Source organism: Silurus aristotelis (genome assembly GCF_946808225.1).
Source record: "Silurus aristotelis genome assembly, chromosome: 21".
Taxonomy (NCBI): domain Eukaryota; kingdom Metazoa; phylum Chordata; class Actinopteri; order Siluriformes; family Siluridae; genus Silurus; species Silurus aristotelis.
This window is the reverse complement of record NC_139594.1, coordinates 6,988,589-7,015,973: the sequence shown is the minus strand read 5'-3', so window position 1 is coordinate 7,015,973 and position 27,385 is coordinate 6,988,589. Positions and strand designations below refer to the sequence as shown.

Genomic DNA, 27,385 nt, shown 5'->3' with positions numbered 1-27,385 from the left:
AGCCTTTCGGGTTCAATATGTCTCTATTGAAAAATGCATAAAACAGACTGCGTAATAAAGTCGGCTAGTCGTCATTAAATTTCACTTATCCTTATAAGACATAACAAACATTTCAACTTAACTCATGTCTACATGTCATCTTCTGAAAAAGTAGCGCTTTCATTGTATTGAAGCAGGAGAGTCATCAGGCTGTCCTGTGACCAGTTTAGGCATCATTTTATAATTCCTGGAAAGGCACACACATCCTTGAGCCGGGACATGAGGAAGGTTGGGTGCAAGCGGCATACACAGTGGTACTTGAGGCGGACCGCCACCAGGTAGAACACCTTGGAGGTCAGGAAAGGCCAGATAAAGTGTGTAGCGGGCCTCCTGGTGGCTTCTCCTAGGTGCTGTCCTCTGCCAGGCTTTCTGGCTGACATGATGGGGCAGAGCGACCCCCTCTGAGGAGGTCTGAGGCAGAGCGACGCCCTCTGGGGAGACCACGTTGTCAGCGAAACCCAGGGGCCAGGCGACCATCTTTGAGAAACTCTTGAGCGGAACTGCACCCTCGCCAGGGCTCAGGAACGAAGCAGCAATGAAAGGCTGGGGAGCAATCTTAGCCGAGCAGACAGGCATAGTGGTGATATTGGTATGTCGTGAAAGCTGGGTGATGCCCCAAGTCAGGCAGAAAGGCTGAGGTTGGGCAGCCATCGCTGCAGGGCACAGGGGCCGGAGAGACAGCAGTCTTAAGATGGTCATCAATGACCGGATGACATGCCAAAGCATGGGCATGAAGTGCCCGAAGATACTTTGTTGTCTGCTGGCGGCTGAGCTTCAAAATATTGTTCGTCTTGGATGTGTCCTTTACTTGCCAGTTTAGGACGGGGCGAGCCCAATGTTTTGGTACATCCACTAGGTAAATTTTCTGGCCAGATTATTCTGTCAGAAAGTGCAGGTGACTGGTGAGTGGAAGGACCCAAATGCAGGATGCAAACAGAGTATGGTGAAAACAGTGTTTAATTAAATAAAACAGGTGGATAGAAAACACAGAAAAAACTGCTCCAAAACTGTTGCGCAAAACGACTCAGAAAAAGAGTTCTAAAGTCCAATAGCCAGCAAACAGAGTATTGTAGGCAGAGTAAAAAAACAAAACTAAAAACAGTCCAGAGTTCAAACCAGAGCGGAGGCAAAACAGAGCAGGGTGGCAAAAGTATTTTCTGGGGCAAGCAAACCAGTAAGATAAACTGGCAGGGAGTAAATATCTCAACTATGTCTCATGTCTCAACTCGGATGTGCGCACCACGAGCCCAGAAAATCCTGACAATGACAAGTATAAAGCACCTTTAAAATCAGAATCCAAGTAATAAAAAAACTCAGGTGAGGTGCAAACTACAGACATAAACAGTGAACAAATTCAAAGAATCAAACCCAGCAACAAATAGAAACCAAAATTGCAAACAGTGGAGAAAATAGCATGTCATTATCTCTGTGTTATTTCACAAAGGGCTAAGGGTGTGTGTGTGTGTGTGTGTGTGTGTGTGTGTGTGTGTGTGTGTGTGTGTGTGTAATTAGTGAACAGTTGCAGATAATTAGTCTTCAGGTTGATATAAAAGTGCTGGGTGGGTGTAGACTCTTGCAGCCATATTTCTATGCCTTTGTGTGTTCTGGGAAACATGGTCCTTAAAAGCTGTTGAGGATTTTCTGAAAGAAAATTAAATAAAAAAGCTGACAAAGATGTGCCATCGCAGACTTCAAGTCATCTTTGGAATAGTTGAATTGTTTTTGTTTGGAAAAATGGACTAAAGAAGATTTTTTTTTTTTAGTAGTATCATCAAAATGTAAGGGGTTTATTAATCTTTACTAAAAGGAAATTAAAAATGTCTCACATTGTCTGTATTGTCTTGTATAGTCTGTTTTTGTTTTGTTTTGTCTGTCTTGTCTGTTTTGTCTTGTATAGTCAAAGCTGAATGTAGTGTTATTTATGTCTGTACTTTGAGAGTAACTAACAGCTGGAACCAAATTCCTTGTGTTTGTCAACACACTTGGGCAATAAACCTGAAAGAAAGCAGCTTACATGGCAAATTATTTCTTAACACTTAATTTTTGCTGTAGGTCACATTTATATTGGCACCTAATTCACCCCAAAACATGGAAAGTCATCAGTGCTAAAATGGAATGTGAAAACACACCGACACACACACACACACACACACACACACACACACACACACACACACACACATACACACAGATATGCAGAGAAAACTCTGTACTGCATTCAGGCAGCCTTTCCCCACTAATTCAATCCGGGCAGAAGTTAACGCTGCAGATATGTGACCCTACTCTGTAATGGGGAACACAGGATTCAATTTTGACCGAGAGCTACGTGACTTTGACAGTACAACTAGCCAAGAGAAGAATGGGAAATAAAACCTCCAATCTTGCTGAGAGTCACACTACTGAAAGCCTGGCTAGAGCTAGAGTGTTTACATAGCCATGTTTACAATTGCTTTCAAGCACATTAACATTATCATTATCAAGCTTGTAAAATGTTAAATGTTTCCATTAATTCTAAAAAGAAATTTTAGACATATGTTCAGGCATCTGCTGGATAGAGAAGGTAAGTGAGATGCCACCTTGTAGTTTTAAATCGACTATGATCTTTCTGCATTTTGGGGCTACACATTAGAAATCTCATCTAGGAATAGCAGACAGTGTAGATATATTGTCTATAACTTGAGTTTCAGACGGTTTGTCATCTCAGCTATAAGCAAATTCTTTGCACACAAAGTTCACATTTCATTTACATTTGCATTCATAAATTTGTTCATCTTCACTTGCTGTTTTATCCTGGTCAGGGTTAAGCACTGTATATGAGAATTCCTATACCTTCACACACTCATTTACACCTAAAGACTGTGAAACCGAGTCAATCCTTGGTGCATGATTTTGGTAGTTGGGAAAAAAACAGAGAACACTGAGGAAACCACCTATAAATCCAGAAAGAAGAATGTTCTCTAATCCAACCTCAATAATGTTTTACCATGGAAGAATGTCAGCTACAACAAACTTGTATTTGTTATGATCACTCATTTGTTTTGCATTTGGTTTCATTCACCTATTTAGATTTATGTATGTACATACATTTAAACAAACTCAGAAGCTCTTATAGGAGACCTATATCTACTAACTGCATTTTCTTGGGTGAAAATCTTTTTTTTTTTTTTTTTTTTTTTTTTTAACCAATAAATTTATTTGTTTCCAGTGAATGTAGTGTATCAGATGTTTGTTTGCTCAGCAGGAAAAAAATATATTGAATATTGACCCACTCATTCAACTTAAACCTCAAGACCATTCAAGGAAATCTGCTAAAAAAAAACATAGCTACTACAGTCTACTGCAGTAGTACATAAATACTAAATTTGTATGTATATTTTTCTGTTTTATGTAATTTGTTTTTATCTGTTTCATGTAATTTAAAGAGTAGTAACAAAATACACAGTAGGAATCTTAATTTGAAGATCTTGTTCTCGCATTTCAGATGCCTTGCAACTCTATTTTCTGTTAAATAAAACCTTTTCATAGTGATTGGTGCGCTCTATCAATCACATGGGCTTTTGGGTAAAAGGCCTGTGCCGAGTTGAAATTGATTCAGGCATCTCCGAAGGGTGCATGTGAGAATCCTGTTGGATCTGCAAATGAGAAATGGGACATCATACGGCTTCATGGGCATGCACAAACGAGGTCCACGAAGCCACAAGCGTGCCTTATGGGACAGTTGAGCAGCTCTGGATCAGTATTTTATTCTTTCCTGGCATTTTCCTTTTTATTTTGCCAAAATATCCAACAAACTGTATTAAAAAGGTATTGTGCTGTAGTATCATAAAAAAAAAATGTGGTTTATCTCCTATGTATTAAATTTGACAAAAATGCTGAGTTCCTCAGTTCAACTGAATTCTAAGAAATCAGTGAAGAGTTGATGAAGGAGTTAAAAATTCTAATAAATAATGAAAGAGTAGGTCCAAATAGCATTCATTCGTCTTCAAATGCTGTTTTATCCTTATCAGGGTTAAACACTGGGCATGAGAATTCCAACAACTTAACTTCTTCAATCATGCCTACAGGCTATGTAGCAGTCAGCTACGTACCTGTATGCTTTTGGTACTGTAGGTCGGAGAAAACCAGAGAACTGAGAGAAAACGCTTTTGAATCCTGGCTGGAAAACATACAGTAATTCAAACTTAGCAAAGCTGATCTTCAGCAAATTTCAGCTATAACTGACAAAACACACAGCATTTTAAAGTTTTTTAGTATTATAAAAAAATATATATATTCAAATATAATTTAACTCCAATTGAAAATGGTAGAAAAAATAAATCTTGATTCTGAATAATAATGCCAATCCAGAATCCCTGTTTGACACTGTTTTGATATTATCCTGGTAAAGAAAATGGAAGAAATAAATACAAATTCTGTAACTCATAAGTTCATGCTTCTACAACTTTGAAGTTGGAAGATCTGATGTTTTGCTCCTGGAAAACTTTGTGATAATAATGACCTATTTCAAGTGTCCTAGATTTCCCAAAGCCTCTCTCGGTATTGTGCATCTGTAATGCAGGTGATGGTGATTTATGACTAAGAGTGCAGGATGTGGCTGAGATTTGATAATTTCCCCATGCCCTTCAGCATTAAACACACTGGGGAGATAAGGGACTGGAAATATTGGCTGAAAGTATTAAAAGCTTCTGTGTGTGTTTGGGTATGTGCACTGATTTCGTGACTGTAACAGAATCTCAAATTTTCAAGGATGCTCGCAATCATTTGCACAGGCTGTTTGCTTTTAACCTCCTGATTCTTTTCTTTTACCTTCTATAAATAAAACCCAAAGGCCAGTGTTATTTTTACCACCTCATCAGGAATACTGGCTAGAATAATTCATTATTCTGCATAGTGCATAGTTCTATAGCTTTTGTGAAACACGCTACTTGTAAATGTTACCGGCTGTACTGTCTGCTTTATTGCATACTTCATATAATGGCTGAAATGTATTTCTAAGATATGCAAATGAAGCTAATTACTGGTATTTCACTGCTTAGTGTAAAATACGGTGTCAAGTGGCATATAATGTGATGTGTAATTATTTTTCCTCATTATTTAATTTCATTTCATTGTTATTTTGTTAAATAATTTTCTCATACGCTCGATTTTTCTATTTAGTTTTTTCCTTCTTTTGTTTTTTTTTAAGGATAAAGTTAGCAGTTTTAAACCAGGACTGCACCCAAGGTCTTTTATCATTGTCATTTCTTTCTATTTCTCTCTAGAGGCTTAATGCCACGAACGCTGGACAGCCAAATCACTATGGAGAAAACCCCCAGCTACTTTGTAACACGTGAGGCTCCACGCCGCATCGCCAGTATGTCCCAAGACACCAAACTCATAGTGGTGGTTCGAAATCCAGTGACACGAGCCATCTCCGACTACACACAGACGCTGTCCAAAAAGCCAGATATCCCCAGCTTCGAGGAGCTCGCTTTCAAGAACAAGAGTGAGGGTTTGGTGGACACTACATGGAACGCCATCCGCATAGGCATGTATATCCTGCATCTAGAAAATTGGCTGCAGTACTTCCGTCTCTCACAGATCCACTTTGTGAGCGGCGAGCGGCTAATCACAGACCCGGCCGGTGAGCTGGGGCGTGTACAGGATTTTCTGGGACTTAAGCGCATCATCACAGACAAGCACTTTTATTTCAACCGAACCAAAGGCTTCCCCTGTTTAAAGAAGCCTGAGAGCAGCAGCACTCCTCGGTGCCTCGGCAAGTCCAAGGGCAGGACACATGTGCAAATCGACCAGGAGGTCATTGAGCAGCTGCATGACTTTTATAGGCCTTTCAATGTGAAGTTTTATGAAATGGTAGGACATGACTTCAGATGGGACTGAAGTGGTATGCTTTCTTAAATGACGAACGAGTCATTTGATCAAATCTGTCAGATCGGGCGGTTGACAGAAGGAGTGAATGAAAACAGAAAACCTCAAAGGACACCTTAAACAAACGAAGACCAAATGCTCTTAAGATATTAAACTAGCTTATAAAGCTTAATGAATGATTCTACACAGGCATAGCTATTCCGACTGTAGCTCAGGACACTGTGCCATTCACTTGAAAATCCTTTACTACGTTTAGGATTGACGCTCGCTCATTAAATCCAGAGAATATCTGAGAAGCTGTCATATGGTTTCAAAGTACTTGTCATGCACAGCACTGTGTCTGTTCACTGTCCTCCTGTTACTATTTAAAATACAAACAGCCTTGTCATCTTGTTATAAAAAAGTGAAACCCGTACAGCATACAACTGTGTCATTAAAATGTAAAATACAAAAAAAAATTAAACACCGTCTCAAAAAAGAAACTTAGCTTTAAGGGCTATTCTTACTGGAGAAATTGATTGATTCAAGGATTTATGATTCTGACAATGGGAAATAACATGATCATGTGAGCTTTGTTAGCATATTAATCATGTTTCACTTGTTGGTGTGGAATTGTGTCTTTTTTTATTAATGTGTATGTCATTTTTTTTCTCTCAGCAGACATCTAAAAACTGCATGCCATCAGCAGATGTTTACATCCGGTAACAGATGTGATGTTCAGAGGAGATTGAAACCCCTGTCATACCATTGTGGGATAGCCAGAAAAATTCCTAGGTTTTATTTTTCCTTTTAAAGCTTGTGAGAAGATCCCAAAGGACCATCCAATGTGTTCTTAATCCATACCAGTCTTTTTTACAGAAAACAAGTCCTGCCCAAACAACTCCTTCTAACGGATCTTCTCGTCCTTCTAAAAGCTCAATTTAGAAGTTTTAAAACCAAACATCTGTAGTCCGTAACACGAGATTTTGTTAAGCCTGTATAATGCTTTTGGATCCTGAGTAATTGAATTAGCTGCCGATATTAATTAGCAGATTGAGCTTTAGATCTCTAAAATATTCTTAAAGGTCTATCGATTCGATATGATCATTGGAGAGGCAACAATGTAATTACTGCTACAGGCCAGTTTAACCTTCAAAGTAAATACCGAGCAACAAACAAGCCATGTTATAAATGTCATGAACTTTGAGCTTCTCAGGTGCAACCTGAACCTCTGCCTTATTAGGCTACATCAACCAAAATGACATACGAAATGATATTTTCCCTTCTCTGTCTGCTGCAAAGACCTTACACAGGAGACTGAATAATACATATATATTTCAGTTGTGTGTAGCTTTTGGATGAATATCTACAGTGATTGTGAAAAGTTTGGAAACACCTTCTTTTACCCTTTTTAAGACATACATGTTTCATTTGTTTACATGCAAAAATTAAGTAAAAGTCTCTGGGAAAGAACCAGAAGTGTGTAAAGCTGTTCATCTGAGTTTAACAATAGAGGAGTCTAACATTTGTACGTTTATATATTTCTTTGGTCAAAGTAAATCTTTACGTTGTAAAAAGACTAGGTGTTTTCAAACTTTTGCCAGGTCCATTAGATGTTTAAACAGTTTCACTTAATGAGTTAATCAAGATGTCAGAAATCACATGCAGGACTTAGAATTAGCATTTAGAGCAGATCTAATTAAATTTTTTATTATTCTGAGCCACTCATCATTCCAAGAACAAGCTACTGTATGGTTTACATTATTCATGTTAAAGGTTTATATATAACCTTGGATCTACAACTGAGTGAATTAATGTCATTCAAAAGGATCTGCGGTTTCCACTAGTATTTTTAAACACTTGATTTCATGCCAAGCACCAACAGCAGAACTTCTTTACAGCCTTCTCACTTCACATGGGCATTCTATCAGCTCACTTGACCCAGGTCATGTAATTCGCCTCCTTGTAGTGCTTAAGAAGTGCTGGCTTTGGTACATTCTGCAACATCAGATAGGAAGAAAAGATTTATTAATAACCCACAAAATCATTATATTTGTCATGAATGCTTGATTCTGTTATTTTATTTCACAATGCAGATGATTTACCAGATCATCTGGCTGTAGCAATGCCAGCAACGTTAAGTATAGCTGTTAAGTAAAGATATTTTAGTTCTGCATCTTTTATTGGTTAATAAGAAACCTTTTACAAAAAGTTTAAAAGGAAAGACAAGTCTCTCTGTGGGACCTTGGGATACATTCTAACTTTAGCATTCCACCTTTGGATTATTTTATACTTTCCCAGGAGCAAACAATCAGTCTGACAACTGTGCACAGACAATGCTGCCACATTCAGCTTTATGGTAGAACCAGAAAGGGTTATTTCTTGCCAACTCTGCAAAAAAACAACAACCCTAAAACATCATCCACAATAAAAGCAAAGTATTTCACACATAATGAGAAAAGTTTCAACCAGACTGCTAGACTGCATAGATTTGACACATAGATGGAGCATAGACAGTTTGATTCACTGCAGTGTAACAATTCCTTTAGTAAGAATTAAATCCATTTAAACTTTTTTGTTACAACTTGGAATAAAAATTGATGTAATTAGGATTTGTAGCATTTTATGTACGTTACATTAGACATTTCAGGTGATAAAGTTTTATATTGTGACAGAAAAGTTCATTTAAAAAACAACAAATAAACCAGATATTTATTTGAGCTGATATTATTCAGACCACTTATTAGAACCAACTTTGGCTGAAATGATAACTTTAAGATTTTTGGCATATTAGCTTTCAGTCTCTATCAGATTTGTACATCTGGATCCTAAAATGTGTGACAATTCTTCTTGGCAAGATTGCTTAAGCCCTGAAGACCACTGGTGAACAGAAACCTTAAGCATTGCCACAGATGCTCTGTCAGATTAGAAGCTTTGTCTGAGCCACTGGGCTTTGACTGAGCCATTCTAAAACATTTGGGTTCTTGTGTTTAAACCACCGAAGTTTTCAGGGTTCAGTGAAGCTCTGCTCTTTTCTCAAGACTAGAAAAGGATTTTATTCTAGCTTACAAAATTGCCCTGTATTTGTTCCTAGTGATGAAAAAATATATGCTGCCAGAACAATAGGAGTGTGACAAACAAAAAACTTTGTCTAGGCTTTGGTTGACCAATGAGCAGCTTTTCCCATTTGATCTGTAGATCTATTCAGCTCTTTAACAGGTACCCTTGGAATTGGTTGCATTTCTGGTTAATTCAATCCTTATCCACCGTTTTTACCCTGTCACAGATTTTTAGTGAACAGCCTCTTTAAGACAGACATGGTTGATTTACTGGTGGGTTATTTTCAAATCTTAAGAAAAAGCCAACCCTGATTGTCCTAGATTTCTTTTGATAGTTTAATGATGCTGTTTGTTTAGATATGATCTGGATTCAGTGTATTTATATTTACATGTAACCCTTTAATTGCCCACCAGTGAACTCTTCTTAACTATGTGGCTTCTGATGGCAACTAATTTACTGTTCAACTCGAAAGGGTTAGAACTTGCCAGGCACTGAATACTTTGCCAAGTGCTGTCAGGTTCTTTATATTCAGTTGAATGGCCTATGGATTTACACACTTTTTATTAGCCTTACCACTAGTGAGATCATCAGTGTTCGTACCAAAAGCATTAATCTCAACCTTAGTGTTTTAGTGCCCATTTCTAAGGCCCCAGGTTCAGTATAATGTTTATTCTACAGAAGAGTCCAGTTAAAAAATTAGGAAAGCCGAACTACTTGATTTAGCAAGTATACCACAATAAAGTGTACGGTGCGTTAGTGGAAAGGCCAAATTCAATTCCACTTGGGCAATATTGTTATCAGTCTGCCACACTTTAACAACTGCTGCTGAGGCACATTCCTGTATTACTCTTAGATTAACACAGGGAACTCTTTATAGCTTGATGGCAGACCTTCCTTTGGATGCTACAGCAACATCTGTGAAGAACCTAATAAAGTATGTTTTACCAGCTGTCTTTACCAGATGTCTGCGGCTTACATCATACAATATTACAAAATTAAGGATTTGTTGGAAATGTTTAATTGTTTTTTGGTTTTAGGAGCTGTACTTCTTTAATTATACATGTTGAAATAAGTACAATTATTACTGCTGCTATGTGGACCTTACTGGGTGTTTATTGGACATGTAATATTGAGTAAGTTTCATCATTACTCCAAATTCGGTTTCCAATTATTCATGTCTGGGAAAATTAGCACTTTAATAGATTTTGTGAGAACTCCCATGGGTACAAAAGTTAAAGTGAGTTTTACTTTGTTTACCAAAAGCTTGGTTTACTTGGTTTGACTGAAGGTAAAGAATGCTATATTGAATATAAACACTGATTGAAATATATTCAAACTAGTACAATTTGTTGAGGCTCAATGCCAAAAACTTGACAAAACAGTTTAAAATAGAACATTTATCTCATAACAAGAATTACAGTACAGTACATTAAGGGGTTAGTTTAAGAATAAAATGATTCTTATTTCATTTGTCTAGTGGTTAGGATGCAGTGCTCCCACCGCTGTGGCCCGGGTTCGATCCCCGGTCAGAAAACCGACCCAAGCCACTCTTAGTGCCGGTCCCAAGCCCGGATGAATGGGGAGGGTTGCGTTAGGAAGGGCATCCAGCGTAAAAACATGTGCCAAATCAAACATGCGGAGGATCCGCTGTGGCGACACCTGATGTGGGAAGCCGAAAGAAAGTTATTTCATTCGAATAATCAAATCGTAACATTAATTGTCAAATTCAAATCCCAATAAAATGAGACATTTCCAGAATTTGGCAGATGCCCTTGTTCAGTGCAACTTAGAATTATCTCATTTATACATCTGAGAAATCGAAGGGTTAAGGGCCCAGCAGTCACAGTTTAGTGGTGCTGTGATTTTAACTCATGCCATTCCAAACAGAAGTCCAACATCTTAACTACTGAGATTTCACTTCCAGACATTTTTTTTAATTCTTTAATTTATTGAAAATAGATTTGAATATTAGTTTATAAGCAGTTGGTGTTTATGACGATCACCATTTTATATCGCTTATCTGCCTGGTTGCATTAAGGCATAGTTTGTTTGTTCATTAATGCATTAATTTTTCATATACTGTATATTTCTGCATACAGGAAAGCTTGTGGTACCTAATCAGAAGCACCCATAGCCTGGTATCTATTTGTGCACTTGCAACAACTGCGAGTGAATAAGCTCCCCTCATAATGAATATCTAGTGCTAAGTACCCTGGTGTTTTATTCACAGTGTTTAAAAGGTGCATCAGCAGTGGCTCCAGGCCAGCTCTCTTCAGAAGTCGTGTCTTTTTTTTCTGCTTTTCATTATTATGCCCACCTTATGAAAAAGATTTTGCGTCTAATTACAAAAAGGCAGTTCACATGGATATTGCTGCTGTGTTTATATACAGGAGAATATACAGGAGATGCTTTTTATTTGCCATAAAGAGGCTGATATTAACCCCTAATGCTTTCTCCTGTCCTGACCTTAGTAATGAGGCCCGAGAATATAAACAGGTCATAAAGTTCCCTGTATGAGGGTTCAGGGGAAGGAAGACCAGTAGGGTGGCGACCAATTTTGGCAAAACCAGGTTTCCTTATTGGTCACTTTCACACGCACATCTCTCTCAGGTTTGTCTCTGTCTGTCTGTCTGTCTGTCTGTCTCTCTCTCTCTCTCTCTCTCTCTCTCTCTCTTTAACACCCTTCTCTCACTCCTCTTATTACCCCCCAACCCACCCCCCCTCTGAACACTGATTAGATAAAATTTCCAACAGGTGTGTGATTCTTACTGATGTTTCCCCCGACCTTTCCCTCAATTCACAAACTAATGCTCGGCCATGCCCCTGCTGCCACACCCACATTCAGGCCACATTCAGACTAAATATTCATGGAATACAATTGCTATGATTAAAACACAGCATGATAAGTACTCATTCAAAAGCAATGCATTCCACACAGGTTTAAAAACGTGACAATAAAACCAACACACATATCCACTGCTTCAGTTAAATGTTTTTTTTTTCCATGTTTTTGAACACTGATATTATCATTTATGAAACTTGTAAAAGATTAGCCCATTCCAATTTCAAACAACTTTTAACTGGATTTGGATAAACTGCTCATATACCTAGCTCTATAGCAGGCCACTTAAGATCGTATCATATCTTCATGGAGCTGGCTTTGTGCACAGGGTTATTGCCATACTGGAACAGGTTTGGGTTTCCAAGTTCAAGTGTATAAAAAAATTAAAGCTATCAAATCCATAAACATCCTATACAATTATGTGCTTCCACTTTCATGGTAGCAGATGGAGGAAGAACCAAATATGGCTGGAAAACTCAAGTGTCCCAATACCTTTGTCCATATAATGTATCTTAAATAGTGAGATTTTAAATTGCTGATCACTCTGAAGGGTTCTTCAGTATTTTAGTGGTATGTAAAATAAATAACCTATGAAGATTATTGTTAAAAGGCTGTTTCCTGTTTCTGAGGACCATAAATTGACAATTATTTATGTGGCTAATCAATGCAAAGCCTGAAACCTAAATTAAAACCCTAAATTTAAGCTTTATAACCAACAAGCTTTTTTATTATTGATCAGAGTTTTTGTTACAAAATAAATCAAAGGTACCAGTCAAGTATTTGCACCAAGATCCTAACCAAGGTCAAGATATTAAACACTCCCACACACACTCCCACACACACACACACACACACACACACACACACACACACACACACACACACACACACACACACACACACACACACACTCACACAATCACACACCAGAGTTGATAGGAGCAAAGTGGTAGATCTCAACCTCTTTTACACCATAACCCCATAGTTCTGTGAGATGTGTTAATGAGGGAAGAGTAAAAGCAGAATGTAGCCGGCATGCCAGACAGCGGTAGAATCCAGCCCTTGAGGAATCATCCAGTTATAGCTTTTGCTGAAGTTTATTTATGGCTCAGCTTCGTTTGTGAAAACCTCACATGAATAGGCTAACCTTTGTGGTCTTCAGTCGAAATGCAGAAAATATACCAGGTTTACATTTTAGTCTACAACACTGATGCATAAACTAAACCATTTTTATTTAGTTTTAATGCCTAGATTTACACTGTCTACAAAGAAGATTGAAGAAATCGATTTAATTCAAACCTCTAGAATCTCTTCTCAGAAGCTTTTATTTTCGCATATATGCAAATTAGAGCTACGCACATCAACCTGAACTAGTATCTCTCAATTAGTATTCAGGTTTCACTACGGCTGCCTCTTCCTGGTCAGGGTAAATTGGTGTACTGAAGCACTTGTGGTATTGCGAGCTTTGACTGCGGTACAGCGAGGGGCTGAGCCAGAGTCACCATTCTGTCACACTTAATGAGCAGAGAATCTGTAAAATGGCTGTTTTCATTTCATATTTGTCCATCCTTGTTAATAAGAAAAGCTGCTTTTTCACCTTAACACTATTAAGCCTTAGGTGCAAAATCTGCCATTTGACTCGCAGGATTTGGTAAAAGGAGACAAATAAGGTGAGTAAAGTGGTAACTAATTCATTAGAATTAATTTGATTAATTAGCAAAATTTGAGTTTATTTACTGTGTACACACAAACACACAAACACTATTCTTCTAAGTGCATTCTATTAATACTAGTTAATATTTCCCCTACTCTGTAGTTTGGCCTTTTTTTGGCAAATAAAAGCAGACATTTTTGTCAAAATTCAGATATTCCTCCCCTGCTATCCTTATGTGGATATCCTTGTATGCACCAAATTAAGATTTGATTTCGTTTTTTTATTAGGTGCTTTTCTGTTTACGCCTCAAGAGGAAATAACATTTTAAGGAACAGACCAGTCTACGAATAGAAAAAATAATCTTGGAGACCGCCTGAGACTTCAAAGTTCTTCTAAGACACGTGAGACAGGCAGAGATTTTCACCACGTCTTAAAATATCCAGCTGATTTCTGAGGGCTTCACAATGTGTTGTACAAAAGGCTAAAAATACAGCTATGCATGTTTGAGACTGTTCCATTTTTTCCCCCGTATCTTCATTATACTAATTTGCAATGCGCTGCCACTAGCCATCAGCAGAGCCGTGGGCCAGAGTTTGGTCGGCGTGTTTTTCTCACCTTGCTTTTCCACTCTCTGAGGTAAAACCAGAAGATAATAAGCGGAACGCATGATTTATAAGATGCAACATATTTCTCATTATGTACTGAAAAAAAAAAACATGCTATCAAAAGCTTCCACCTGTTTCAACGGGATCGGCGTCAACAAACGACATTTTGAACTATAAAGCTAAAAAAACAAGCATGTTATAAAGCCTTGCGCTGCCTGATAAGAACGTGTGATCGTGACGCCCGCTCGTTTTCCCTCGTGCTTGGCGTAGATTAGCCGCATCTATCTGACAGGTCTCATGAAACACTAATGAAGTGCGAGCTATTAAAGCTGCAGCACAACGGGGCGGCCCAGCTTTGATGAAGATCAGCACTTAGACATCATCGTGTTTTGAAAGGGGAACACAATTAAAAGCGCACAGACATGTTAGAGGATGCAGCGGTATGGTAGCAGCGAACTATAACAATTAATCCTAAAGCTGCTATAGGCTTCTAATTCGGTCAGAACACACTAACTAAACTGTCTTTACTTCTTCAGAGCTAAATCACGAAAGTAGATGGTTTGATATAAAAACTCTCTGTGATTGCCCTAGGGTCTGTAATCGGTATTAACCAATTAAGGAACTTCTTTGCAAGCAGGTGGTCTCTCCTGCCTGTCAATTATTTGGAACGTGGGAAGGCTGTAAATGAAACTGGTAGCAGAGCCCCGACTTTCTGATCAGAGCTGAGAGCCTATTTCTCAGAAAGGAGGGTAATGCAATACATTCTTATTTTGTACAACCTTGGTTTACATTTTTATACTACCTGATTTTTTTGTGTGTGTGTTTGTATAAATTGAATTATTGCATAAACTCTGATCCTGGCAATGTTAAAATTAATATCAAGCACCATCATTAATGTCCAATCAAAAATCCTGAGATGTCTTATGGCTTCTTTTCTTCTATGTCCACATCGTAAAGAATATAATATTGTAATAGTGTTGTAATAGAATGCTACCTGTGGTGGAATTTTTGACAGTTGCACTTTAGACTACACTGGAGTAATGAACGTCATACATTTATAAAATTTGCTTTATTGCTTAATATTTAGCTTGGTGGGTTCTGGAATATTGGTTGAATGCTATTTGATTGAATTGAGTAAACAATGTATGATCAATTCTGTAGAAGGCTTTCATTCCGCCAAACAGCAATGTTCTAACATGCACAAATTAGTACATTCACTGACTCATTATTCTTATCAGGGTTGAGGTGGATCTGGCATATTTCAGGAAAACCCTGTTGGTAAGGCAGAAATTTAGCCTGTAGGAGACACTTGTCCATCTCAGATCACCATGAAAGCACACACTCCAACACCTATTTACATATAAGTAAATGGAAAACTATTAGAATATCCAGCTATTTCAATTCAGCAAATTTTACAAATCTGATGCTTTTCCTGATTTTGAATCTGCTGTGTAGTTTAAAACCACAAAGATTTCACATTGAATGAAGTATAAAATGTGTGGAGATTAATTATTTGTTAATCAGCTGCAAAAAAATGCCACTAATAAAAGAAAATACACAGAAATATTATCAGGAAGCTGATCGTATTAGGATTGAGTTCAAACATGTATACATATCAAGCTACTAATAACATTGTTCCTCTAAACAGCTGATTTTGTTCAAATATTGTGATAAGCAACGAATAATACGTGCCAGACTGTCCCGCACGTGCCACTGACGTGTGAAATGAACACAACTGGAGCAGAAGAGCCTGAGCTCCAATCAAGAGGAAACTCATTCCAAGCTTCAGTAAAACTTGTGATATCCTGCTTCTCGCTGTGCTTTCACTCCTTAAACTGTTCACGTAAGAATAACAACACATTGTATTTAAGAAGCACCTTTCACACTTTCGAGGTGAGGTATTGACTTCGATACAGGAATGTCGGCACGAGAAGCAGTGAACCTAAAACAGAATAATTGGTAAAAGTTCTCAAAAACGTCTTGTTCTTGCATGTCACAGTGACATCCATGACCAATATCTTGACAAACAGTCTGCATTGCCACAAAGACTAAAACGGGTTCAGGCATGCCATAGCATCAGGGCTTTGAGTGACCTGACAACACAAATTCTTTACCTTTACTCTTGATGCAAACAGACATTGCACATTTACACACAAACACACACAGGCATGTCTACATTTGCTTATTTGGTTTAGACAGAGAGAGAGCCAGAGCCAGCTCTTCTCCATGCAATCGAAAAATGTTTTTTAACCTGAAACTTTGATACTTTTTTTGGAAAGTATTATGGGATTTGGCGGTTCAGGGGTTTAAATTGTCAACACTATCTATAGAGCCATAGGAACAGAGCTATTTTACCCCTATTCTTTACATCATGCATAGAAAATCAAGATTGATCGGGAATATGATGCTAAAACTTTGGACTCACATTATAAGGCTTTATTCTAATCATTAACCAATGGCCAATACCTTGTAGTCTATCAAAACAAAAATAGGGTTGTGCACTAATCTTTTGATGGAAAGCTAAGCTAGCAGTGCTTATTATTAATAATAATAATAATAATAATAATAATAATAATCATCATAATCATAATCATAATAATATGTCTTGGAGTATTATTTTAAATAGTGAATAATGCCTTTTGTCCATATCAATTTTAAAAATCACATATGCAATATGTACGAAATTATTAGGACACCTGTCTTTTTCAGCCATATGTGGTTGTTCCCAAAACTGTTAGGTCAATGAAGGACATGTACAATTATTCTGGGATGTCTTTGGATGCGGTAGCATTACATTTCCCCTTCACTAAGAGAACTAAGAGATCCAAACCTGTTCCAGCATGACAACATGACAACATGACAATGCCTATGTGCACAAAGCCAGATCCATGAGTGAAAGTGAAAAGTGAAAGATCTGAACACATTCACTGAACAACTTCGGAATGAATTGGACCACTGAGTGCACCCCAGGCCTCATCACCTCACAAAATAAAGTGGAACATCTTCCCAGAGAAATGGAGGGTATTATAACAGAAAAAAGGGGGTTACATTTGGAATGGGATGTTTAAAAACAAACAATATTATGGTCAGGTGTCCATAAACCTTAGTCAATATAGTGTGCGTGGTAGGCACTATGATCTGGATTCAAATCTTTAAGGTTTGAAAGAGAATAAGCGCTGATTACAGTGATTTATATCATAGCTCCATTAATTTCTCCAATCAAAAGGTATTTACTCATTTTCTTTATAAAATCAAGGATCTGTATGACTGTTATAAAAATTATAGGTTTGTATTAAGGTTTGGTTTAACAGTTTGTGTTTGTTCCTGTTATCACTTGCATTATATAAGCAGTCATTCCCTCACTAGTCATTTTAGATTCATTAGACAGTTAATAAGACAAAAACAAAAGCAGTTTCTCATCTATACTGAACTCTCAAGTCCCTTAAACGTTATTAAAAAAGTACATTTTAAAATGTGATTAACTAATTTTGTGTTTACCAACAATCAGTGTGGCATGAGATTAACACTCAACTCTAACTAGCTCCCAAAAACAAATAAAAAAAAAGACAAAGTAGTAAATTTGAAAGGTTTTTTATTGTATTTTTTATTATACACTCACCGGCCACTTTATTAGGTACACCTTACTAGTACCGGGTTGGACCCCCTTTTGCCTTCAGAACTGCCTTAATCCTTCGTGGCATAGATTCAACAAGGTACTGGAAACATTCCTCAGAGATTTTGGTCCATATTGACATGATAGCATCACTCAGTTGCTGCAGATTTGTCGGCCGCACATCCATGATGCGAATCTCCTATTTCACCACATTCCAAAGGTTGGATTGAGATCTGGTGACTGTGGAGGCCATTTGAGTACAGGGAACTCACTGTTATGTTCAAGAAACCAGTCCGAGATGATTCACGCTTTTTGACATGCTGCGTTATCCTGCTGGAAGTAGCCATCAGAAGATGGGTACACTGTGGTCATAAAGGGATGGACATGGTCAGCAACAATACTCAGGTAGGCTGTGGCGTTGACACGATGCTCAATTGCTACTAATGGGCCCAAAGTGTGCCAAATAAATATCCCCCGCACCATTACACCACCACCACCAGCCTGAACCGTAGCCAGAACTGCTGCTCACTGGATATATTCTTTTTTTTGGACCATTCTCTGTAAACCCTAGAGATGGTTGTGCGTGAAAATCCCAATAGATCAGCAGTTTCTGAAATAATCAGACCAGCCCATCTGGCACCAACAACCATGTCACATTCAAAGTCACTTAAATCACCTTTCTTCCCCATTCTGACGCTCGGTTTGAACTGCAGCAGGTCGTCTTGACCATGTCTACATGCTTAAATGCATTGAGTTGCTGCAATGTGATTGACTGATTAGAAATTTGCGTTAATGAGCAGTTGGACAGGTGTAACTAATAAAGTGGCCGGTGAGTGTAACTATTTTTTTATTTTTATTTGAATACACTATCAGATTCACATGTGGTTCTTGGACAAAGTGGAAGCATGGAGTTTACAAAGTGTGTTGAGGTTGGAGTGTAAGAACTCAAGTACCCTGCACCAAAGCATGACTTTAAACCCTTGGGAATGAACTGGAACTGTACCCCAAACTTCCTCACCCATCATCAGTGCCTGTTCTCACTAATGTTCTTGTAGCTGAATCCTGGACACTCCTCAGCATTCCTCTTAAAGGGTTTATGGTGTAAACTAATGCCTTTTTGGTAAATTTTGGTTTTGTATTGTTTTATGCGTTCATGTGTGTTTAAATTTAATGCAGAGAGCTATGGCCAACCTCAGTACTCACACAACGTGAATAACAATTATATTAAACGAATTGCTACATAATTTGGTTTAATTTTAAAGTCAACAAGTTCATATTGCAAGTTCTATTTAAACCAATTATTTAATTATTTCTGTTTGTAACAATTCCATAAATCTTTAACATGATATATAATATATGGGTACACTATTCTGGTAAGATGTTTTATCTGATTTTGGAGTGTGCTTATGGAGATTTGTGCTCATTCAGCCACAAGGGAATTAGTAAATTCAGGTACTGATGTAGGTGAGGTGAGGAGGCCTGGATTAGACCCATAGTTCCAAATCATCCCAAATGTGTTCAATAGAGTTGGGGTCAGAACTCTATAGCAGGTTACTCCAGATCTTCCACTCCAACCCATGTAAACAATATCATCATTGAGCAGGTTTGGGTCAAGTGAAGAAATAAAATGCAATGCAATCACTGGTTGTAACAAGCATTTGTTTGTAAAAGTAAATTGGTAAATTAATATTAAACAAGATATTACAGGTGAGCTGATTTTCCATTTTAATGTTCAAGGTTTACACTTGTTTGTGCAAATGATCGTGTTTAATCTTATTCACTAAGCATAACTTTTTAGACTTCATAAAAAGCAAAATAACTGAGCAGATAGAAAACACAGAGCTGCATTTGCATTCGGAATTCGTTTGCTAACTCTCAAAACTTTCTTTCTTTCTTTCGGCTTCTCCCGTTAGGGGTCGCCACAGCGGATCCTCCGCACATTTGATTTGGCACATGTTTTACGCTGGATGCCCTTCCTAACGCAACCCTCCCCATTTATCCGGGCTTGGGACCGGCACTGAGAGTGGCTGGGGTTGGTTCCCTGACCGGGGATCGAACCCGGGCCGCAGCGGTGAGAGCGCTGCAACTCTCAACTAACTCTCAAAACACTTGCTAACTCTCAAAACAATATCCACAAAAGCAAGTCATCATAAGGCTTAATTAGAAAAAATCAGTATCAACCCGCATGACATTAGTTGTGGTTAAATCATTTATTAGTAACTTTCATCAAAAGAAACGAACACTCTAGTGATATCAGGAACAACAAAATACCTGGAAGACCACAGAAAACATTTGTGGTAGATGACAGAAAAAAAAACATTCACAGCTGTTATATTTAGAATAATGGATGGAGAAGAGTATGGAGAAGAGGAACTGTTGATGATCTGAAGTGTTCCACCTCGTTTTTTTTCCTTGGGTGTGTATGACTGCAAATGAAAGTGGTTCCTTTTATTTACTGAGATGTCACTGCAGAGGAAAAAAAAGGAGGATGAAGTCTGAAGTATAGCTAGTAGAGCTGCATTATCTATTTACATTCAGCTGAATACTTTAAAACTAATAGGATGGTGGTTAATACTGCAGATGGACAATGACATAAAGCATAAGGTAAAAAAAAAGAAAAAACGTTTAAAAAGTTCTGCAATGGCTGTCAGTCAACTGATCTGCATATAACTGAGCTCACTTTCAGTTGCTGATGGCAAAACAAAGCAGGAAAGAGCAGGACTTAAATACAGCTGCAATAAAGTCCTGGCAGAGCATCACCAGAGAACAAACCCAATGTCTGATGATGGCTGTGGTTTCCAGACTTCTGACTGTTTTCAGAGGAATTACACCCAAGAATTAAAAATGACAATATAATGTATTATATTGCTAATTATGTGATTGTGTCAAGTGGGTGGAGCTTAAAAGCCTGTTAAAAGCTATTAAATCTAATTTTGTATTTGATCAAAATAATGGAAGTAATTTATTTCACTTTCGATATTATTTTAATACAAAAACACGTGATTCAACATATCAACAGATTTGATTTCTAATGATAAAAAAAAAATCCAAATAGATTTAAATAAATAAATGATTAATACAAAAATAAAAAATTCAATGATTATTATTTAAATAAATTGGATAATGATAGATTTTAAATGTTTGGTGTAAGTATTATATGAATGGGTGTTTTCTTTTTATTTATTATCTACCGTCACTCTTTTATCATTCCTAAAAAAAAAAAAAAGGCATTCAGTGTGAAATAGCTACTGTAGCAGCACCCTTCATTACAAGACTGTTGTAAATACTGCGTTATGAGGGATAAAAGTGTTATATTAACTCTTTTCAAAATGTCTGATGCAATTTTCTTTCCAAATTTCAACCCCTATCCATGGCCTCGAGCTACAGATTGTGGAGATGTATGCTGGCAGAGAATGGCCCGACTGCTTTCTGTAAGATGAGGCTTCACGTTTATGGATGTGTCCTTGTCCAGATAATAATCCAGATAGATGCCCTTTTGGAAATATCTCTCTCTCCATCACACTATTTAGTCAGGCTCGGTGTGAGCTGTGGGCGCAGTGGCATGCCCAAGACAGACTTGTCAGCTTCCTCCCCTCCGCTGCTCATTTTCCTGTCGCTCTGTTGAACACGCATCGGCCGCTTACCTTTAGGAAAGGTCAACCGCAGAACACTTCTCCCGGCACACAGACAGGCTAATTAAGCTCCGGCTGGAGAGAATACCGAATCCCCCAGATACTTTGCACGGAAAGAAGACCTCTGTGGGTCATGGCCATCTTGTCCCAGATTCGTGTCTAAGTGAGTATATATGTGTGTGTGTGTGTGTGTGTGTGTGTGTGTGTGTGTGTGTGTGTGTGTGTGTGTGTGTAAATGTGTATTCCATTTGCATGCTATTATAGTCCATGTGCCAAGTCCCAGTGAGCTCGAAGGTAAGTTGGGAACATTTTTATGACAAGCAAAGAGGGATTGCACAAGCTTAGTGTGAGAGATCGCTGATGAATGCGCAAGAAAATCTCGTCACTAACTCCATATCGGGAACGCTTGCAAAAAACTATAACGCAACGCCGGCTTTAATAAGCTCAAGAGTCTCCTCGCTGCTGTCTCACCATTTTCTTCTCACCATTACACATCATAAAACGGATCATGAAGTGGATCGACAGTGTAAAAGATCAAAGATAATAAGAAATGGTCTGGTTCGGAGAAAAAAAAGCAATATTTACTTCTCGTTATAATTGTGTGAAATATTGTCTATTTTTGAATAGTAATCTTGCATAATATAATAGGCACATACTTGTTCTTCAGGGCAAAAGGACTACTAGTCATAAAACTATTGACTATGACTCGTATAAAACTTTTAAGAGAAAATAATATTTCTTTTGTCTAATAATTATTTTTTTATTATAATCCATAGCGAATCTAAAGTTATTTTTAATCTGTCATTGCATCTATTTTGTGCAGCATTTGAAAACAATTTGAAAAAAATAAAAAATCACACAAGCCATTCCACACCATTTGCTCGGCTTCTCTTTTCAACACTTCATACATTTTCGCAGAACCATTCCAGCCACCTCTCCTCCGAATGATGCATCAACTCATTACACAGTAGAGGTAATGCCAGCACATTAGCTACTTCCCACATTCGCTCATCTGCTGAGAGACTGAGCACAGAAGACATTCTCACATTGAAATGAAGCCTAGCAGCTGGGTGCTCTGCATCATGCACGTCGCCGGGGCCTACAAATTTGCAGCTTGACCACCCGCACACAATCTGCCCTGCCTCCTTTTTTTTTTTACCTTGTGATGCTAATGACCTGACAAATGAACTTAGGACAACGCTTATTCATTGCATAAAGAGTGCGCAAGGCATATTTATGTACCTGTTATGGCTTGGTATTGTGCAGCCAGAGAATACATAATGAGCCCTAATGATATAGCAGGACCTGCGTTTCAGTAATAAGTATCACAGGTAAAGTCAGCGCTGAAGAGAACGAACCTTCATTATTACACAAACACTAAACAGAGATCATTTTCGCATTTCCACAATGGATAAAGGCCAGCTGCTAATGCGAAGTAATAAGTTCACCATTACTTCTTTGACAGAGTGAACAATAAACATGCTGGAAATAATGTACGTGTGCCATTATAGTTTACTCTTAATAGTTTTCCTTGCAAGTTTTGGGAAAAATGGCGCAATGAGGGTGAATGCACAAAGCATCCTGAAAGATCAGGCCCGGCAGGCAGGGAATTTATTGTAGACCTTCATGGCCCATTTTACGACCACCAATTCCTGTGCTGCGTCCTATCAAGTCGTGTTTTTCTGTGACATTTAATTTCCTCACCTGAAAAAGAAAGAGGAATTATTTTTATACAGTATCCAATTTCTCTGAAAGACAGATGACCTATATTTAGTATTGTGGAGTTTTTAAGAAACTCAAGCAATTTTCTTATTTCTATGTGGCGAAACTGCATGAATAAAGATTATTCCATTATTATACTTTTTGAATAAAAAGTAACACTGGCTGAACTTAATTTAAAGGACAACAGTCTTTTTTTTTTACAAATACTCAATACATGACAATTCACAGGCGCAAAATTCTTAAGTAATCTTCCATTTTGAAAAAAATCCAATTTAAAGCAGTTTTTGACTTCTTTATCGTTCTCCCAGATTTATATAAGACATAGGGAAGGGTGGATAAATTAAAAAGAAGGATAATTCAGACTAATTGCTATGTTGATGCAGAAAGTGACATAAGAGATGCTGGGCTGGTGGCAGGATAGGATAGAAAATGCATATCACTGTTCTAAGGCCTTTGAAAAACAACCCCTGTGGTGAGACAGTGAGTCTTTCACATTCTACACACACACACACACACACACACACACACACACACACACACACACACACACACATACAGGGCCTGAGGACATGTCGATAAAGCCCAAGACACAGAACCTGGCCCTCAGATGTAGAACAGAAGGAGTATCAGTACCCAGCTCAACACAAGGTCAACACATACTCAGCATCTACACTCAGCACTGGTTCCTGTAATTTATCTCTCGCTCTTTTTCCCTTTACCTGCGTGTCTGCAGGAGAAAGTTGTCAATAATGCAGTGTCTACTCCATAAACAACTCGGATTAATCGAGCAAAATTTCACGACTCAAGGCTAAAACAAAAAGGAACATCCATTATTATAAGCAGATCGCAAGTTCTGCTGACAGGCAGGAAAAATAATCAATTCTGATTGAAAAAAAAATGTAATCATTCATAAGCATAAGTAAATTTAGGATTTTTACAGTGGCCAAAAACCGTGAAAAGCATGATTAAGTGTTTTGTTTTTTCCGTTATTTACGCGCATGCTTGACGCTTCGTATTCGTAGCACGCTGCGTAAGAATGTAAATAAGCCATCATTCATATAAAAGAAAAGCCGCGCTTTTGTTTTCTCCTTCAGGAATGAGCCTGCATTTTGTGGAGGTTTCGAAAGGAAAAAGAGGGCATTCAATTTTCCAGGCAAGTCGCTGAAATATGAAACACGCCATGAATAAGTTAGAGCTTGCAGATCTGGCTTTAAATAAACAAGCATCTCAGATGGAGAAAAAGTGCACTTCGATGTTACTGCAATAAAAGGAAGTACAGGGGGCATTGGGAAAGCAGGGCAAGTAGTGTTTTGTCTGTTAAAGACAAGGTAACTTTAGGTTTGTTTGGGCATGTAAAAATTGTACAGCACACTTAAAAAAAAAAAAAGAAACTTAAAAAGAAAAAAAAATATGTAGAATTATATATAGTTATATAGAATGCAATAAATGTGTTCTTGTACTTGTCTGAATGGTTCTCTTCCATCATTTCAAGGTAAGATCGAAGCAAACATTCAAAGCGAGCTTGAGCATCAATGTTTCAGCACAGTACAGGGTTTTTTCTGTATGAGAAATTTCTGCTCATCTAACCTAAAGCAAATAGCGGTAAATTGTATTGTTTTGCTTTCAAGACTCTTGAGACTGCAGTGGGAAACAAAAATGTAAGCAGAGACCAAGTAGTTTTGCTCTTTGCAAAACCGAGGCCTTTTTATAATCTCTGAGTGGGTGTATGAGAGATAAATAGTGGCCTTTGCTATGCCCCAAGCCTCTTCTATGCATTCTTTGGCCTGAGAAGGGCCAGAGAAACTTTTTGCCACATGTTCCCAAGACAGAGAGGCATGTCAGCACTGCGCTTCTCAGCGCTTCATCATCTAAAGGTCACGAGCGTTACTGTAAGGAGCCGATGACAACGTACAAAGAGGGATACGCAGCCATTTGCCGCTGCCCGAGCTGGTGTCATCACTGCAAATGGAAGTTCAGTTAATCTGAAATCATTGCGGAAATTTTCCTCAATATTACTTGCCCTTCTCGGTTCAGCTCGGCTCCATTTTGCACGTTTATGCTCGCACTAGAAAAGGGCAGCCGTCATATGAGAATAAGTCGTTCATTCCCACCATTCGGGAAGCTTAATCCAGCCTGCCAAAATGAGCCCTGATAAGACATCACAGCAAAATTATTTAGTGTGGTGCTTCTCCTGCTAGAATGCTGACATTATCATTTCTCTGTTTGCAAGCTCATAGAATATAGAGCAGGTTATCATGATATGCCATCGCACAAGGCGCCCACAACAGCGTGATTGAAATTCTACCCAGGTCCATATCTTCACGCGGCACGCAGGGGGCCTGTCGGGATGCTCAGGTTTTTTTATTCACAATTGCCTGAACATCTCGACTATAATTATCATCTGGATAATCCACAGCGTCCTGTACACAATAGGGACAGGAAAAAAAAAACACCTCGCAGTAAAACCGGTCTGTATTTTATTTAAATCAGAGGCATTTTCTTCATCCACACCGGTGTGAAGGTTACAGGTTGTCAGTGAATCACTCACATGTGACTCATGAGCTTCCATCAGTTTTAAAAGTAGACAGCTTTTGATCACATAAGATAACTGATCTTTGGTCTTCAAAGTATTGCTACAGCCAGGTATATCTTCTTTTTCCCTTCCTGCACTGCTTTGGGCTGTTCACAGAGCCACTTCGATGCACACTGTCATGGAGCATGTGACGTGTTATCAGTGGCACTGAGGAAAGGGCTCATTAGCAGCCTGCTTCGGGTGCATCTCATAGCAGGACCGGGTATAAGCAAAACGCACTTTGCCGCTGTTGAAAAGTACAGAATAAACTGGCTGGCAGCAAATTCTAGAAGAACATATCAAAGTTACTAAACATAGTATTGCAATTCATGGTTTTTTTTCAAGATGTAGGGAATTGTTTTACTGACATCCTAAGAAATACAATTATCTTTAATATAGAGGGATTTATTGATTATATTACAATATATAAGTGCATTACAGATTTGTGCATTAAACCTATTCATTAAAATGTTATTACACTTTTAATTATATTTATATACTGTACATATACACAAACACACAATATAGACAAAAAATATTGGGACATATGGCATCTTCAGATTTCCTCAAATTAATCCAATTTAAGGCATAAAATTCCATAGGATGTGTTTAGATGTGGTAGCATTCCATTTTACCTTCACTTGAACAAGGAGACCCAAACATTGGACATTTTTTTGAGGAATTGAAACAATGACGGCACCCTGGGTTCTTACCCTACACCAGTACCTTACTTTGCTAATGCCTTTGTGGATAAATAAGCACAAATATCCACAGACGCACTCCAAAATCCAGTGGAACATCTTCCCAGAAGAGTGAAAATTATTGTGACAGCACATCAGGAGTATATGTGGAATGAGCTGTTCAAAAAGCACACACAAATCTGATGGTCAGGGATACAGCCTTATAAAAAAATTGAAATTTAGAAGTCTGATTGCACCCTATATTTCGGAATTTTGAATCTGCACCGTATATTTTAGAAACGTCTTTAGCTAGTAGAGATTATTAGTAGTTATCAGTAGTGTACATCATTATAGAGATATAGAGATATGGATTGATAGTTCTGGATGTGTGGATAAGTGTATTTTTTTTTTAAGTTTGGTTTACTGATGGGGTTTTTGTAATTTTTGTATTTATTTATTTATTTATTTATTTATTTATTTATTTATTTATTTATTTATTTTTTACATAGCCTATTATTAAAAAGAAAATACATTAAAATAGACTGTATGGTTTCTTTTTCAGATAATAGTTTTTCTGCAAAGTATCAAAATTATCTGTCAATAGAATAAAAAAATGTAAAGCTTGAAATAAGTAAAAAAAAAAAAATGTTTTGTAGGTTTCTTAAACTAGGTTTAATAATATTATTGTAGTTTTTATTATAGGAAATTCTTGATAAATGTGACTATATTAGTATTATATTACTACTAATATTATACTAGTATTATATATTGTTCTATGTCTAATTTTCTTTGATACAATACAGATGCTGTAGCATTTTATATTTTGATATATCTATTATATGCTGTATATATATATATATATATATATATATATATATATATATATATATATATATATATATATATATATATATATATATATATATATATATATATACAGTGAGGAAAATAAGTATTTGAACACCCTGCTATTTTGCAAGTTCTCCCACTTAGAAATCATGGAGGGGTCTGAAATTGTCATCGTAGGTGGATGTCCACTGTGAGAGACATAATCTAAAAAAAAAAATCCAGAAATCACAATATATGATTTTTAAACTATTTATTTGTATGATACAGCTG

At 37.6% G+C, this 27,385-nt stretch overlaps 1 protein-coding gene across 1 annotated transcript in view; it reads left to right on the top strand.

The window, feature by feature from the left end:
• hs3st2 (heparan sulfate (glucosamine) 3-O-sulfotransferase 2) overlaps positions 1 to 6,389 on the top strand; it is a 35,068-nt gene extending 28,679 nt beyond the window's left edge. Inside the window, exon 2 of the mRNA XM_083524551.1 lies at positions 5,301 to 6,389. Coding sequence (XP_083380677.1) covers positions 5,301 to 5,919 — 619 coding nt within the window. The 3' untranslated portion in view covers positions 5,920 to 6,389. The remainder of the gene's footprint in view (positions 1 to 5,300) is intronic.
• The last annotated feature ends 20,996 nt before the right edge of the window (positions 6,390 to 27,385 follow it).